Source organism: Gorilla gorilla, chromosome 10, assembly GCF_029281585.2.
Source record: "Gorilla gorilla gorilla isolate KB3781 chromosome 10, NHGRI_mGorGor1-v2.1_pri, whole genome shotgun sequence".
Lineage (NCBI taxonomy): Eukaryota > Metazoa > Chordata > Mammalia > Primates > Hominidae > Gorilla > Gorilla gorilla.
Window position 1 is genome coordinate 43,757,925 of NC_073234.2, and position 14,234 is coordinate 43,772,158.

At 47.2% G+C, this 14,234-nt stretch overlaps 1 protein-coding gene across 5 annotated transcripts; it reads right to left on the reverse strand.

The window, feature by feature from the left end:
• Window positions 1–458: 458 nt before the first annotated feature.
• On the reverse strand, window positions 459–12,977 carry PIP4K2C (phosphatidylinositol-5-phosphate 4-kinase type 2 gamma). Of its 5 annotated transcripts, XM_019039275.3 has the most exons (11): window positions 12,424–12,803; window positions 9,775–9,872; window positions 8,674–8,770; window positions 7,858–8,001; window positions 4,680–4,826; window positions 4,453–4,491; window positions 3,448–3,561; window positions 2,807–3,074; window positions 2,537–2,640; window positions 2,247–2,357; window positions 459–1,957 (listed from the first exon to the last, which is right to left on the reverse strand). In XM_019039275.3, exons 1-10 carry the CDS (start codon window positions 12,595–12,597, stop codon window positions 2,277–2,279), a joined length of 1,266 nt encoding a protein of 421 aa, XP_018894820.1. In that variant the 5' UTR covers window positions 12,598–12,803; the 3' UTR covers window positions 459–1,957; window positions 2,247–2,276. The 5 variants fall into 5 exon arrangements, with proteins under 5 accessions (XP_018894820.1, XP_004053495.1, XP_055215245.1 ...); XM_004053447.4 differs by having other exon boundaries at window positions 459–2,357; window positions 12,424–12,977; XM_055359270.1 differs by lacking the exon at window positions 4,453–4,491.
• Between the last annotated feature and the right edge of the window lie 1,257 nt (window positions 12,978–14,234).

Below are 14,234 nucleotides of genomic sequence, written 5' to 3' on the forward strand. Positions count from 1 at the left end.
GAGGGCTAGTCACTTTCTTCACTTTCCCAGGACCCTGCTGTACTCTTCCTTCCCTCCAGGAAGAGGACAGCTTTCCCAGGAAGCCTGGGGGAATACTGAATTCCTTTTCTTTCAGCTGGTGGGCTGAGAGGCCCACTCACCTTTACAAAGATGGAGTGTTAGCAAGCCCAGAACTCTGGGAAGAGGAAGGGTCCCAGCACCCTACTCTTCCCTGGCCCTCACTACCGCTGACCTCCTACAAGGTTAAAGACTAAGTTTTCCATTCCCGTGCACACCCTTCACAGCCTTTTTAAAAAAGTTCACAGCCATCTGTCTAGAAACCCACATCCTTAGTTAGGGGCCCAACACCTTGAACACCAGAATTCTTCAGCTGGTCTCTGCACCCTTAAGCACAGGCTCCCTGAGAGAAGTGAAATTTAAAAAAAAAAAAAAAAAAAAAAGGCATTTCTGTACAGAAATTTGGATTGAATAATTTATTCCCTGTATTATTATAGTAACGGGAGCAAATACATAAATTTTTATTAATAAAACAAAAAAGATGAAAAACAGAAGCAACAAATGAAGACATCCATACTGCCCATAACACATCAGCCATATGATCAGAAAACCCATTTCTAAAGAACAATGGTTGCTGGTGTCACAGAGTTTTATTGCATTCATTGGGGGAAAGGGAGATGGTTGGAATGAAAAAGATCCATCAGTCTTCTGACAGGAAGATGTTATATGGGGGCTCCAACCCCTAACTGGGTACTCCTCTTGCTACCACCTTTGGAGCAGAAGATGAAGGGGAGAGGGAGCTTCTCCCTATGGCCTCATGGCTTCTTGTGAGACAGATCAGTCCAGACAGATACAGTCCAGACAGATGCAGCTTTGCATCACCACAGGCCAGTTGCTGATGCCCATCTTTATGTCTAAAAAAAAAAAAAAGTGGGAGCCTCAAGGGGGATGGAGGATAGCAAGAAGAATGGGTGCCTTGGCCCCAGAGGCACTGTAGGGAGAGGAAGACAATGTATCTCATCAGGGTTCTCAACATTATGAGATTATCACACATCAACTATCTTTGGAGGGGCTGAGTGATTGAGTTATGGCTCTGACTCCTCTCTGGGGGTGGAGAGTGAAGATGACAAAGAAGGCCATCTGTCCCCTAGGAGACACAGTTGCAGTATAAGACAGGACAGAAGAGAACAGAAAAACAAATCCAACTGGAAAAAGGGGTGGGAGAAGGAAGTGTGCTAGGTACACACATCCAGGGAGTAGGGGAAGTTCCCACACTTGAGGCCTCCATCCTCTTGAAATGACCAGAATTGATCCAAGTAGAGATATTCCTTTCTTCTGGAAATAAACCTTGGGGATGGCTAGGCAGGATGAAAGGAAACTTTACACGGAGAACGAATCCTACACCCTGGCCCATCATTCCAGCCTCCAAAACTGGCCACACACCCACTGAAGGGTTCCAGTCCCAGGAGAGGTGTGAGGTTCTGGTGAAGAGCAGCAATAGTCAAACATCTTCCCCCAGGCTTGAATGCTTTTGGCCATCTCTGGGCTGCTGTGCCCAGATGTAGAGATGGGTGGAGATGGAATTGAGGTGAGGGAAGAGATTACTCAATCTTTGACAGAGACCCAATCCAATTCTCTGCATAATCATGAGTCCTCTTAGGTCCCACCTCTGTGAGGTGCCAGGCTGCTGACCCACTCTCTACCCAACCTGTGTAGGAATGGCCATATTCCATCGTGTGTGTGCATGCCTGCACCCACATCTGTAGTATCTTGACTGTCATCCATCCTAGGGCCCACCAGGAGGGAAGCATGCCATAGTGAGTTTTATAAAGTTATCAGCAAAATTCAGACACTTTTAGTTCATCCCACACAGCAAAGTGCATCCAGAGTAGTTGCTTGAGCCAGGTCCATCTGTCCAGTCAGGTCCTGAAGATGGCAAACAACCCCCTTCCCCTAGCTCCTATATCATAGAAACAACAGGAGATATTACAAAGATCAAGGCACTTGGGAGAGAGTCAACAATAACATTCTAATACTACAAGCAGACTTCTTGTGGGGAGGAAGAGAGGGAAGAAAAATGGGCAAAGAGGAAAAAGGACAATGTATTTCTGAGGGTCAGAAAGAGCCTACTCGACAGGATGGAGTTATCTGGATGGAAGGAGCCTGCAGCCTGAATTTAGCAAAGGAAGAAGAGAAGTGGTGGCTAGAATATCCCCACAATTCCCCCAAGTGTCTCAGAACCCCACCACCTTGAACATCAGAGAGAACCAGGCAGTCTCTTAGGCAAAGATGTTGGTAATAAAATCCAGGAATCGCTTAGCATACTGCTCCGGATGGACAGTAGAGATCTCTGCCCCAGCCTGTGAGAGGAGATACGGAACAATGTGTCAGGCCACCCTAGCACCCGTCCCCATCACCCCCACCCAATCTACCCCAGACTACCTTCATTCTTTTGCCACCCCATTGCTCTGGCACAAGAGACTTTCTCTTCCCAAAGAATAGTCAAGACAGGAAAGGAAAGGCTTTTGGGAACTCTCACCCCATGCTTGACAGTTTTGGCTGCGTGAGCTGCTTTCTTCTTGGCATCATACTGTGTAAGGATATCAATGAGGCCCATGAAGTAGACCTCCTTCTGGGGGGCTCCTGGGAGAGAGACCAACAATTCAGAGCAGGTTTAGTTCCAATTCCCTTTCTCCAGGAAGCAGTCAGTTTTGTTCTGAAAAGCTAATCAGGCTCTCCCCCACCACTCTGGTCTCTGTCCTCCAGGAAAAATCCTCTCTCCACCCTTAAATTGTCCCGGTTCTCTCACCTTCAGCACTCCGGATGGCGTAGACATCAATGAAGGACTCAAACTCTCCTGGGCCCAGGGGCCGATGGGAATGGATGTAGCCTCCGATACCCTCTGGGGAGGTGCCATAGGAGCCCACCAGAGCAGGAGGTCCAGTCAGGCTGCAGTCCCCATCCACCTCTGACTCATCCTCCCGCACAGGCCCTTCCTCCTCTGGTTCAGAGCCCCGAATGATGTCGTGGATGCCTAGCAGAAGGCTGTAGTCCATGATCTTCAGCTGCACTAGAAACTGAGACCCACTGACAAATCAGACACCTCTCTCTCACTCTTCGCTGCTAGGTATCACCCCTGTACCTGTACCTTTGAATTTCTGGGGCCCTTCTGGGGAAAGGAAGTATAAAAATTGAGGTTGCAGGGCATACCACTGCCTTTAGTGCCTATATGTCCTAGTATCTAAGATCATCCTTTTAGCTTATTCCAGCCACCCCTTCCATGGGTCAGCTCCAGGGGTTTTTCATGTCTCACACTAAACCCCCATACAGGCAGAGGACCTGAAGAATAAAGGGAAGGGGAGGAGCTCCCTCATACCGTGAATGAAAGAGACAACTACCCTCTAGGGAGCAAAAAAAGGAAAGCCATTTCCCAGAGCACCCAATCATCACCTCCACATCTCTCTTCAGCTTCTCCAGAAATATTTTCTTCTCCTCTTCACCAATATATACTTTCTGGTTCTTGTTGAGAAAGTCCATATCCTTAAGGGTGGGCAATTCTTTAACCTAAGAATATGTAAAGGGACATCTTGGGAACATATCCCTTCCCCAAGGTCTCAGAACCCCACCTTCTGTCTAGGGCTCTATGCTAGCTCAGTTAGATCTCATCTAACTCCACGCTGTGATGCTTCCCTGGTCTGTTCTCACCTCCAGTTATTTCCACAGACTCAGTCACTACAGCTGTATCCCAAATCACATCCCACTACTCTCTGCTTATGGTTTTTAGCCAAGACCCTCCAGGCTGACTTTTCTTTCTCCTCCTTTTTTTTTTTTTTTTTTGAGATAGGATCTCGATCACTCTGTTGCCCAGGCTGGAATGTAAGTGGTGTGATCTCAGCTCACTGTAGCCGCGACCTCCTGGACTCAAGTGATTCTCCCACCTCAGCCTCCCGAGTAGCTGGGACTACAGGCGCGTGCCACCACGCCCAGCTAATTTTTTTGTTTTGGGAGAGATTACGTTGCTCAGGCTGGTCTGGAACTCCTGGGCTCAAGCAGTCCTGACTTGGCCTTCTAAAGTGCTGGGATTACGTGCATGAGCCACCATGCCCGGCCTGTGTCTTCTTAAGCAAAAGTAGCTGCTTGAATAAAATAACCCAGAATGGGAAGTGGAAGTTAAACATTTTGCTCTTCAAGTCTGGCAACCTCACCCATCCCCAAGCCTTCCATATGGAATAACCCATACCAGTGTTAAAGCAGCTGCTCCCACTGCCCCTTCCAAACAATCCCCGGATCAACAGAAGTTTACCCCCTCTTCTTTTAAGTGGTTTAAGATAATAAATAGCTAGTAATCCCTATTCCTATATAGAGTGGCCTCTCCATCCTAAGAAGTTCCCCTCATCTGCCCTCCCTCATCCCTCATCCCTCATCCCTCACCCTAGCACATAAAATTACTATCACCTTTTCCTTATCGCTGGCTTCCCGGGACACTAGGGAACCCTGCAGAAAGACCCAAACACCAAGTCAGTAGAAGTGGCTAAAAGAACAGTCAGAACCCAGCCCCTAAGATGAGTACTCAAACCCAGCCTTCTTTCCCTTAAAAGGAATCATCCAAAGACCTCCCAGGGTCTTCCCCATTCTCAGGCTATCAGGAGCCTCCCTCTAAGTCCGAGCTATCCTCTTCTTACCTTGAGGTCATACTTCCTGTGCACAGGAAGACGGTGGCTAAACATATTGCGCATCACAAGCATGTAGCTGTCTTCATTGTCCACACTGACTCGGTACATCCCCAGGAACTGGGGCAGAAGCGTGTTGCCATGGCACTTCACAATGTACTACGGTGAAAAAGGGGGAAGGAATGGGGAGAGGCTGAGTAGCAGATACACAAACAGCCCAGGGAAGTTCAAACACTGCCATTCCAGGGTAGAGCAGAGGACTTCAAGTAGAGAGGTTACAAAGTCAAAAGTGGTGGAAGCTTCCCCAAAACACTCCAGGTTATCCACGCCGTTTCTGAATCCCCCTTTCCTCTGATTCCTTCCATTTGTACATCTCTTAATTTTTAAGTGTCATCTCTCAATTCACCTTTATCATTCTTTGAGATGAGGGAGGTTAAGTGTTATTATCCTTATTTTAGACCCTTTCTATATGCAAGTGGCACAGAACCAGGATTACAACTTATATCTTATCAATGAAATCATTTTATCTAGAGCAGTGTTTCTTCATAGGCTAGATTCCCATAATTTAAAATGTCTGCATTGGGTTGGGCTGTGCTGTGTCATTCTGTCACTGTAATATAAATAGATTTTTATACCTAAAAAAAAAAAAAAAAAAAGTGTGCATGATGGCCTACAATTTGGATTTTTTTTTTTTTTTTTGGAGATGGAGTCTCACTCTGTTGCCCAGGCTGAAGTGCAGTGGCACAATCTTGGCTCACTGCAACCTCCACCTCCCAGGTTCAAGCAATTCTCCTGCCTCAGCCTCCCGAGTAGCTGGGAGTACAGGCGCACACTACCACGCTCAGCTAATTTTTTGTATTTTAGTAGAAGCGGGGTTTCACTGTGTTACCCAGGCTGGTCTCGAACTCCTGAACTCAGGCAATCTGCCCACCTCGGCCTCCCAAAGTGCTAGGATTACAGGCGTGAGCCACTGCACCCGGCCTACAATTTGGATTCTTTTTAAAAAATTCTCCTGTTAAGCCAGGCTCACACCTGTAATCCCAGCTACTTGGGAGGCTGAGGCAGGAGGATCGCTTGAGCCCAGGAGTTTGAGACCAGCCTGGGGAACACAGTGAGATCCTGTCTCTAAAAAACAAAAATTACTCCTTCAGTGCTTACCATCTCTCTTTCTGTGTTGCTGCCTCTTTCTCTTCACAGCCAACCTTCTCAGAAAAGTAATCAGCAATAAATCCATTTCCTGTCTCTCATTCACACGTTGAATCACTGAAATCAGGTTTATACCTCATTTCTCCTCTGAAATCTCCCCCATATCCCTCAGTTGTCAAATCTAGTAAGTATTCTAGTCATTGTCATATTTCAGCTTTGTGGCACTTGATCCTATTGACCAGTCTCTCCTTAAAAGTCTCTTCATCCTCAGCTCTTATTATACCACCCTCCTGATTCCCCTCCTCTCTGTCGTCGAATCCTGTATGGAATGTAGCATGGCATAAATAATTAAAAGTGTCCATCTACTCTTAGTTTCCTTTATGGGCTCATCTCTTCACTTGCTCCTTTAGGTTCTGTCCTCAATCTTCTTTTCATTTCACTGCACACAACCTCCCTACAATAATCGTATCTATAGCCATGGTTTTAATGATCACTTATTCACATATAATTCTCAAACCTATACTCCCAGTCTAATCCTCTTTCCTGAATTCTGTACACATACCCCAACCACTTACTGGACATCCTCATCTGGATGAATTGCGGAAACCTCAAATTCAGTATGTCCAAATCAGAACTTTCTTCCTCCAAAAACCTGTTCCTCTGTTTCTAATTTCTGGTGAATAGGCACCCAGTTATCCCTAACCAGGAACTTGGAGGCCCCTGTGTCTTAACTCTCAGTTCTCCCATAGGTCTTCCTTTCTATCCCCACCACCATCGCTCCCCCAGGCCTTCATTCTTTCTACCCTGGACTATTAAAATTACCTCCTAACTGGTATCCACCCTTCCAGTGTTCCCTCCCACCAATCCATTCTCTAAAACGCTGTCACATTTTCTAAATATTTCTAAATAACAAATATATCACACCCCTTGCAAAACCACCTTCAGGATGAAGTCCAAGCTTCTTTGTGGGGCTTATAAGCCTCTTTACAATCTGGCTCCTGCCTATTTCCACAGTACTACATCCCATCCAAATGGAATTTCTTGCCGTTTCCTAACACCAAGTTCTCTCATGGCTCTGTGCCTTACAAGTGCTGTTTTCCTTTGCCTAGAATGCTCTTCCACCCTGTCCAATGGTTAACCTCTACTAGCCCTTCAAGGATCAACTCTTACAGTATCTCCTCTAAAAAACTCTCTTTAGCCTCCCAAGTGCACTTCCTTCCCCAGGTGAGTTAGGATGCTCTTCACTAGCTTCAGAATATTCTGTACAGACTTCTACTATTGTATATATCTTGCTGTGTGCTAATACTGGGTCACTGGTCACTGCCATTAGACCAAGGGATCTGTAAGGGCCACAGATGTTTCATTTACCTCCTTCTCTACTGCCTAACATAGGGCCTAATAAGAGGTATTCAATATTTGTTGCATAAACCAAAGACTCCTCTTTTGGACTCTTTGATGTATTCCTTGCTCACTGATTTTGGTGAAATTTTTCTTCAGTAGAGACATTCAAGAAGAGTGTTTTTACTGCCAAAACATTCCATAAACTCCACGTTCCAAGTAAATCTTTTTTTTTTTAATCTTTTTTTTTTTTAGGCAGAGTTTTGCTCTTGTTGCCCAGGCTGAAGTGCAAATGCACGATCTCGGCTCACTACAACCTCCGCTTCCTGGGTTCAAGTGATTCTCCTGCGTCAGCCTCCTGAGCAGCTGGGATTACAGGCATGGGCCATCATGCCCAGCTAATTTTGTACTTTTAGTAGAGACGGGGTTTCTCCATGTTGGTCAGACTGGTCTCGAACTCCCGACCTCAGGTGCTCCTCCCACCTCAGCCTCCCAAAGTGCTGGGACTACAAGAGTGAGCCACTGCCCCCAGCCTGTAAATCTTATCAGACAGAATAGCTTCCCTCATCCCATTTAGGGCTGGATATGATTATGGATTCTCTCTTCCAATGAGTTTTCTCCCCAGTTGGCATCTATTACTGACAACAGCTGAGCTATATGTGAGTAGGGAGGAGAGGGAAAGAATGGGGCTAGAGAGAGGCCTGACCTGGTGATAGTTGGAGAGGTTGCTATGCATGTCAGCAATGTCCTCACTGGATACTTCTTTGATGACCAGAGTCCGATCGTAGGAGATAAGGAAGCGACCATCACTGCCTTCACTTTCGCTGGGGGGGTTTCGGGTAAGGGACACCTGGGGACACAGAATAGGCCAGAGCTCTTTTCCTCCCCCTTTATATGCGGAAACAAGTCATAGGAAAATGGTCAGCTGAAAGTGGATGAATCCCTGGGGTAGGAGATTCAGCACAGGTTCCTCATCAGGTGTCCATATGTGGACTGAAGGAAACTGAATGCAAAATTCTTTTTTTTTTTTTTTTTTTTTTTTGACAAGGAGTCTCGCTCTGTCACCCAGGCTGGAGTGTAGTGGTGCGATCTCAGCTCACTGCAACCTTCGCCTCCCAAGTTCAGGTGATTCTCCTGCCTCAGCCTCCCAAGTAGCGGGGACTAGACGTGCGCCACCACACCTGGCTAATTTTCATATCTTTAGTAGAGACGGGGTTTTGCCATGTTGGCCAGGATGGTCTCGAACTCCTGACCTCAGGTGATCTGCCCGCCTCGGCCTCCCAAAGTGTTGTGATTACAGGCGTGAGCCACAGCGCCTGGCCAAAATTCTTAATGTATCTACATCTTTTCCCCCAAAGACAAGGTTTATAATTTTCATTAAATTTTTGAAAATGCTACAATCACAAAAAGGTAAAGAATTATATTTGCCAAGACTCTCATTTCTCCAAATATGGCTGTCCCAAATAGTACTCCTCAGTTGCTGGGGAGAAAGGGCTACCCTCACCCCTTAATGGACTCTCACCAAGTAATCTTGGTCATCAATGCCAAATCGATCACGGAGGTTCCTGAAGACCTGGGGACAATACTCCTTGAACTTGAAATGACTGGGCAGATTTTCCCTGAAATTCAGGTTTTCAAAGTAAGAAAACAAACAATATTACATTTACATACACTTGGTAGTTTATAAAGTACCTTCAGACATATTACCTCATTTGATTCTCATAAAACCCTGTGAGGTCCTTTTTTTTTTTTATTTTTATTTTTTATTATTATTTTTTGAGACAGAGTCTCACTCTGTTGCCAGGTTGGAGTGCAGTGGTGCAATCTCGGCTCACTGCAACCTCCATCCCCCGGGTTCAAGCAATTCTCCTGCCTCAGCCTCCCAAGTAGCTGGGACTACAGGCATGCGCCACCATGCCTGGCTAATTTTTTATATTTTTAGTAGAGATAGGGTTTTGCCATGTTTGCAGGCTGGTCTCGAACTCCTGACCTCAAGTGATCCACCCGCCTTGGCCTCCCAAACTGCTGGGATTACAGGCATGAGCCACCACGCCTGGCCCTTGTGAGGTCCTATAAAAACATATTATTTCCATTTTATAGAAGAAGAGACTGTCTCAGAGTGATTCAGTGACCTGCCTAAGTAACATGGTTGGTAAGTGGTATAGTAGAGCCAGGATCTACTACCCATCCAAACAGCAGCATTTCCCAAATCTCAAGCAAGTCAGAAGCATTCTAAAGTCAGCAACAGACACCACTGTTTTGAATGGCATCTTCTTTTCCTAGGAGGGCTTAGTAGAGAATTCAAGTTTTTCTTTCAAGGAGTCCCTGTCAGAAGCTAATGGTTCTCATGGCATCTCCAAGGTCACAAGCAGAAAAAGAGAGAAAGAGCAGGTAATGGTATCTGTACATATTTACTCTATGGAATTGCCAGGCTAGAGGAGAGATAACACTGATTCATATAAGGATATAGGGAACACCAGAAATTATTCTCATGGTTTCCTTGCACAAAACTAATTTCTGCATTTGGGAAGGAGTTAAATTTTCAACTCACTGAAACTTTTAAAATTATTTATTACTCCTTTCTGGGAAGGTTGACATGAGAATGGCAAGGATCATCACTTACCTGTGGAAAAGGTGATTGTTGACCTTGATCTTGGAGCTGGCCTTAAAGTCATCTGGCAGCAGCATCACCGGGGGAGGCACCTGGCTGAGCTCATTGATCTGATAAGCCAAACCATGAATAGGGAAGCCATGAAGAAGGGTGTGGAGAGCTACCCATACACTGTGTCTGGGCAGCAGTCATGCAAGGGTCACTCAGACCTCATTCCTTTAAAAACACTGGCTATGCATATGCTTGACAGAAGTGAGAGAATGTGTCTAACCCTTCTGCTGCCCAAGAAGGACTACAGTAAGCCACCCTCACACACAGCCCCCAACACGCCCACCCCCATGGAACTTCATGCTCACAACAGTCATTTTATATTAGGCTAACCCTGTAAGCAACTCAGGACTATTTTTAAAGCTGTGAGAAATTCTAGAAAAAAAAAAAAAAAAAACTCTGCAAGCTCAAGGCAGCTATATGTTCCATTAGAAAAAGAAAAAAAAAAGGCATTTTAAAAATGCACAAGAGTGTTAATGGGATTCTGTGGGGCCAACCATAGCAAAAAGGATAAATGTCCATATCCTGCAAAAGGCATCTCTTTGCAAACAGGACCAGTCTTCCTAGACCACTCTGACCCAGTTGTTTGCAGTAGGCCCCCACCTGTCTAGGTGTAAGGTAAAGGAAGAGCAGCTGATTTCAGAGCGAATGCAGGCAATCAGAGGATATGAGCTCATTAGGCATCTGTTCCCTAAAGCCAAACTAATCCACAGCCCAAAGGACACAAGCATCACATGCTCTCCTTGGCCCCCAGGATCTGCAGTCTGCTAATTCAGGGTAGAAAGGGAGCTCTAGTACTTAAAAATCCTGAGCCGTGCTTTCTCCTTGGTGTTGCTACAGTACCTTTCACCTGCCTTTGTTACTGCATGACTCTAATCACTAGTTTATGTAAGTTCTCCCATCTAGATTGTGAGCTCTTCAAGAGCAAGGGCTCATTCTAGTCGTCCGCATCTTTCAGGTGTCTAACTAGCACAATGTTTGGCACACAGTGATCCTGACATGTCTATTAATTGAATAAATGAATGCCTTGCCTATCCTTACTAGATCATTCCACAGAGGCTATGAACTGCAGTCTAACCTAAATCACACAACTGCAGTGCAACCAACTCCTCCCGTTCTCAGTAGAAAAGGAGGACAGAACATATTCCTCCAGATTAAAAAAAAAAAAAAAAAAAAAAGCCACTTGAGACTCCCAGACTAAAATTCAGCTATAGCTCCTCCTGCCCCCTCCTCCCCACCTGCTAAGCAAGCTGAATCATCACTAAGACATATGTTCAAGGAATTTCTCCATTCCAAACACTTGAAGTAGATGTGTGTTGGCAGAGGGTGGGGTGCTGGGGCTAAAGTATATATACCTAGTGAAGCTGAGGTAGGTCTTACATGTAACTCCCCCAATCCTTAACAAGGGAAAACCCTCCCTGTTAAGCATCCCACAGGGAATGGATGAATCACCTGGAAGGTACATATGAGAGGCAGCCCTACCTCCATCAGCCTTCCCCATACCGTGCCTTCCACTGAATACTCACTAAGAGCTTACCACCCAGAGAGCCACAAATCCAAAAGAGATCCGACTGGCCACAAACAACATTCTTAATTTTTGGTTAAGAAATTCTTTACCACAAATTAAAAATGTGACAAAACGCGTATTCTTCCTCACAACTTCCATCTCCACAGCCTAGCCATGACTATATTCAAGAACGTTGATTTCGAAAATATTCCGTGTCACATTCAAGATCACTGCATTTCTCCCACTCCAGACCTGACAGAAGATGGGCAATGGCTGTGCTTCTTTCAGCTGAGGTATCCTCAGGAAAGGGGATGGAGGTCTCCTTGGCCTCCTCCTGACTCCCAGAGCAGTTTCCTGCTTCAAAAGTTCACCACCATAGTGACCTCAGGAACAGCGCCCCTCAGCCTTCTCTTTGGTCAACAATCGCCACCACCTACACCAAACACGATCGCTCTAGCCAGCGATAAGGATGCAGTTAAGACCAAAGACATATATACATAAGTCCTGAGAGAGTGCAACTTCTAGCTCAGGGTGGGGTAGCTTCTCTAAAATGCTGTACCTCTGGAAGGGAAAGGAAGGGACAAGCAGGATTAGAAAGCCCAGGAAACCTGGAGCTTCCCCGAGACAAAACCAAGATTCAAAAGCCAAGGACCGGGGCTGGGAAGCAAGGTGGAAAGCAAAGTGAAAGAACCTCTTCATCCATCTAATCCCCTCGGCCCCTCACCCTCCACCTACACTCTCACCAACAACCACCCGAGAAAAAGCCACTCCCCCTAATGTCCTCCCCGCTTGCGCCCGGTCCTGGCCAGTCAGCGTAGCCTGAGGCTGAAGCTAGGCATGGCAGGAAGGAGTCAAAGCACAGGGAGCTGGATTTCACGGGGGGAAGGTGGAACTAGAGTGGAGCAGTAAAGAACTGATGGGGAGAAAAAAGTCCACAGTCAGAAAACCTGCTGGGGGAATACCTGGGGTTGGTGGACAGGGACCAAGATAACCCGGGGGAGGGGAGTGGCACTGCGTGGGGCTCCGGAGGCTGGAGCCTGGAAACAGGGACGCCTCGGAGCCGAGGGGTTTGGACAGGGCTGCGGGGGTCTAGGGCTGGTTCTCACCGAGTGGGCTACGCCCCACAGGAACACACCCACCAGCGGGTCGGCCGCCCGGAACACCTTCACCTTCTGCTGCACGAAATGCTTCTTCTTGGTCTTGGAGGCGAAGCCGAAACCTGGGCCGGGGCCTGCTGTCGCCGCCGATACCGTGGCTGGTGGGACCGAGGAGGACGCCATAGTCTCCCGCGCAACCGACCAAGTGGAAGCCGGAGCCGGCAGCTATCCAGGAGCCCGATCCCGGAAGCGGCGCTCACCTGCGCTGCTGTCACGTGACCGGAGGCCGGACAACGGACGCGCGAACAGGGCGAGGCGGGACGGGGCGGGGCGACGCTGGCCCCGCCCCCCGGCGCCTGCCTGCCTGCCCCAATGTCCGCTCAGCGTGTGGGCTCACCTGGCGCGCGGGATCCCTGTAAGCTGACGAAGCAAGCGGCCCGCGAGGCCCCTCGAACTGTCAGCTAGGAGACCGTGGTGCGGCCTGGGCTGGCCTGATTGACTCCCAAGGTCTAGGGCTTCTTTGCTGCAAAGTGGCCGCCTTCCGGCTTTGCCCAGTTTCTAATGAGTAACCTCGGACCTGATGCTAATGCGAAAGCATTCTTACCGAATGGGGGTTGGGAAGGGGAGGGTTTTGGAATCCCAAAATTCTTACCAGTGGTCTCAAGCGTCTTGAAATTCATTCATTCATTTAACAAGTATTTATTGAGCACTTACTTGTACTAGGTCCTGTTCTAGGGGCTGATTTTCCTTTTATTGAAGCAGAGAATAGGACAGTGACTGCCCCGAAGTAGTTGGGAGTCTAATGGCACTGGCTGGCCAATGGAGATCAAGTTTACAGTATGCAAAGTATGAGCTATCCTAGAACTGTGTATGAAGCAAAGACAATGATACAAAGAAAGGAAGTGTAGCTGGTCAGGGAAGGCTGAATCAAAGAGGATAGAGACTTTACTGAGTTTGGAAGGGTGGGTGGAGTTCAGGAATAGAGGTTAAAAGGCTGTCTAGACAAAGAGAACAGCATACAAAGACATGGAGACAAGAAAGAACGAAGCCGGGCGCGGTGGCTCACGCTTGTAATCCCAGCACTTTGGGAGGCCGAGGCGGGAGGATCACCTGAGGTTGGGAGTTCAAGACCAGCCTGGCCAACATGGTGAAACCTCGTCTCTACAAAAAATACAAAAATTAGCCGGGCATTAGCCGGGCGTGGTGGCGTGAGCCTGTAATCCCAGCTACTCAGGAGGCTGAGGCAGGAGAATCACTTGAACCCAGGAGGCGGAGGTAGCAGTGAGCCAAGATCACGCCAAGCAGAGATCACGCCACTGCACTCCAGCCTGGGTGACAGAGTGAGACTCCATCTCAAAAAAAAAAAAAAAAAAAAAAAAGCCGGGCATGATGGCAGGTGCCTGTAGTCCCAGCTACTTGAGAGGCTGAGGCAGGAGAATCGCTTGAACCCGGGAGGCAGAGGTTGCAGTGAGCCCAGATCATGCCATTGCACTCCAGCCTGGGCGACAGAGCAAGACTCTGTCTCAAAAAAAAAAAAAAAAAAAAAAAAGCCAGATGCGGTAGCTCACACCTATAATCCCAGCACTTTGCGGGGCCGAGGCGGGTGGATCACCTGAGATCAGGAGTTGTGGGCAAAGGATTACCCAGGTGCCCAGGCAAGAGACTGAAGGCACAAACTGTTGCAGTATAATAAAGAAAATAGTTAGAATAAAGAGTAGTTACAATACAAATTAGATATAGAGATGATCATGGACAATTATCAATCATCAGTATAAACATTATAAATCATTAGCTTTTAATATTACTCTTTGTTGCATTAC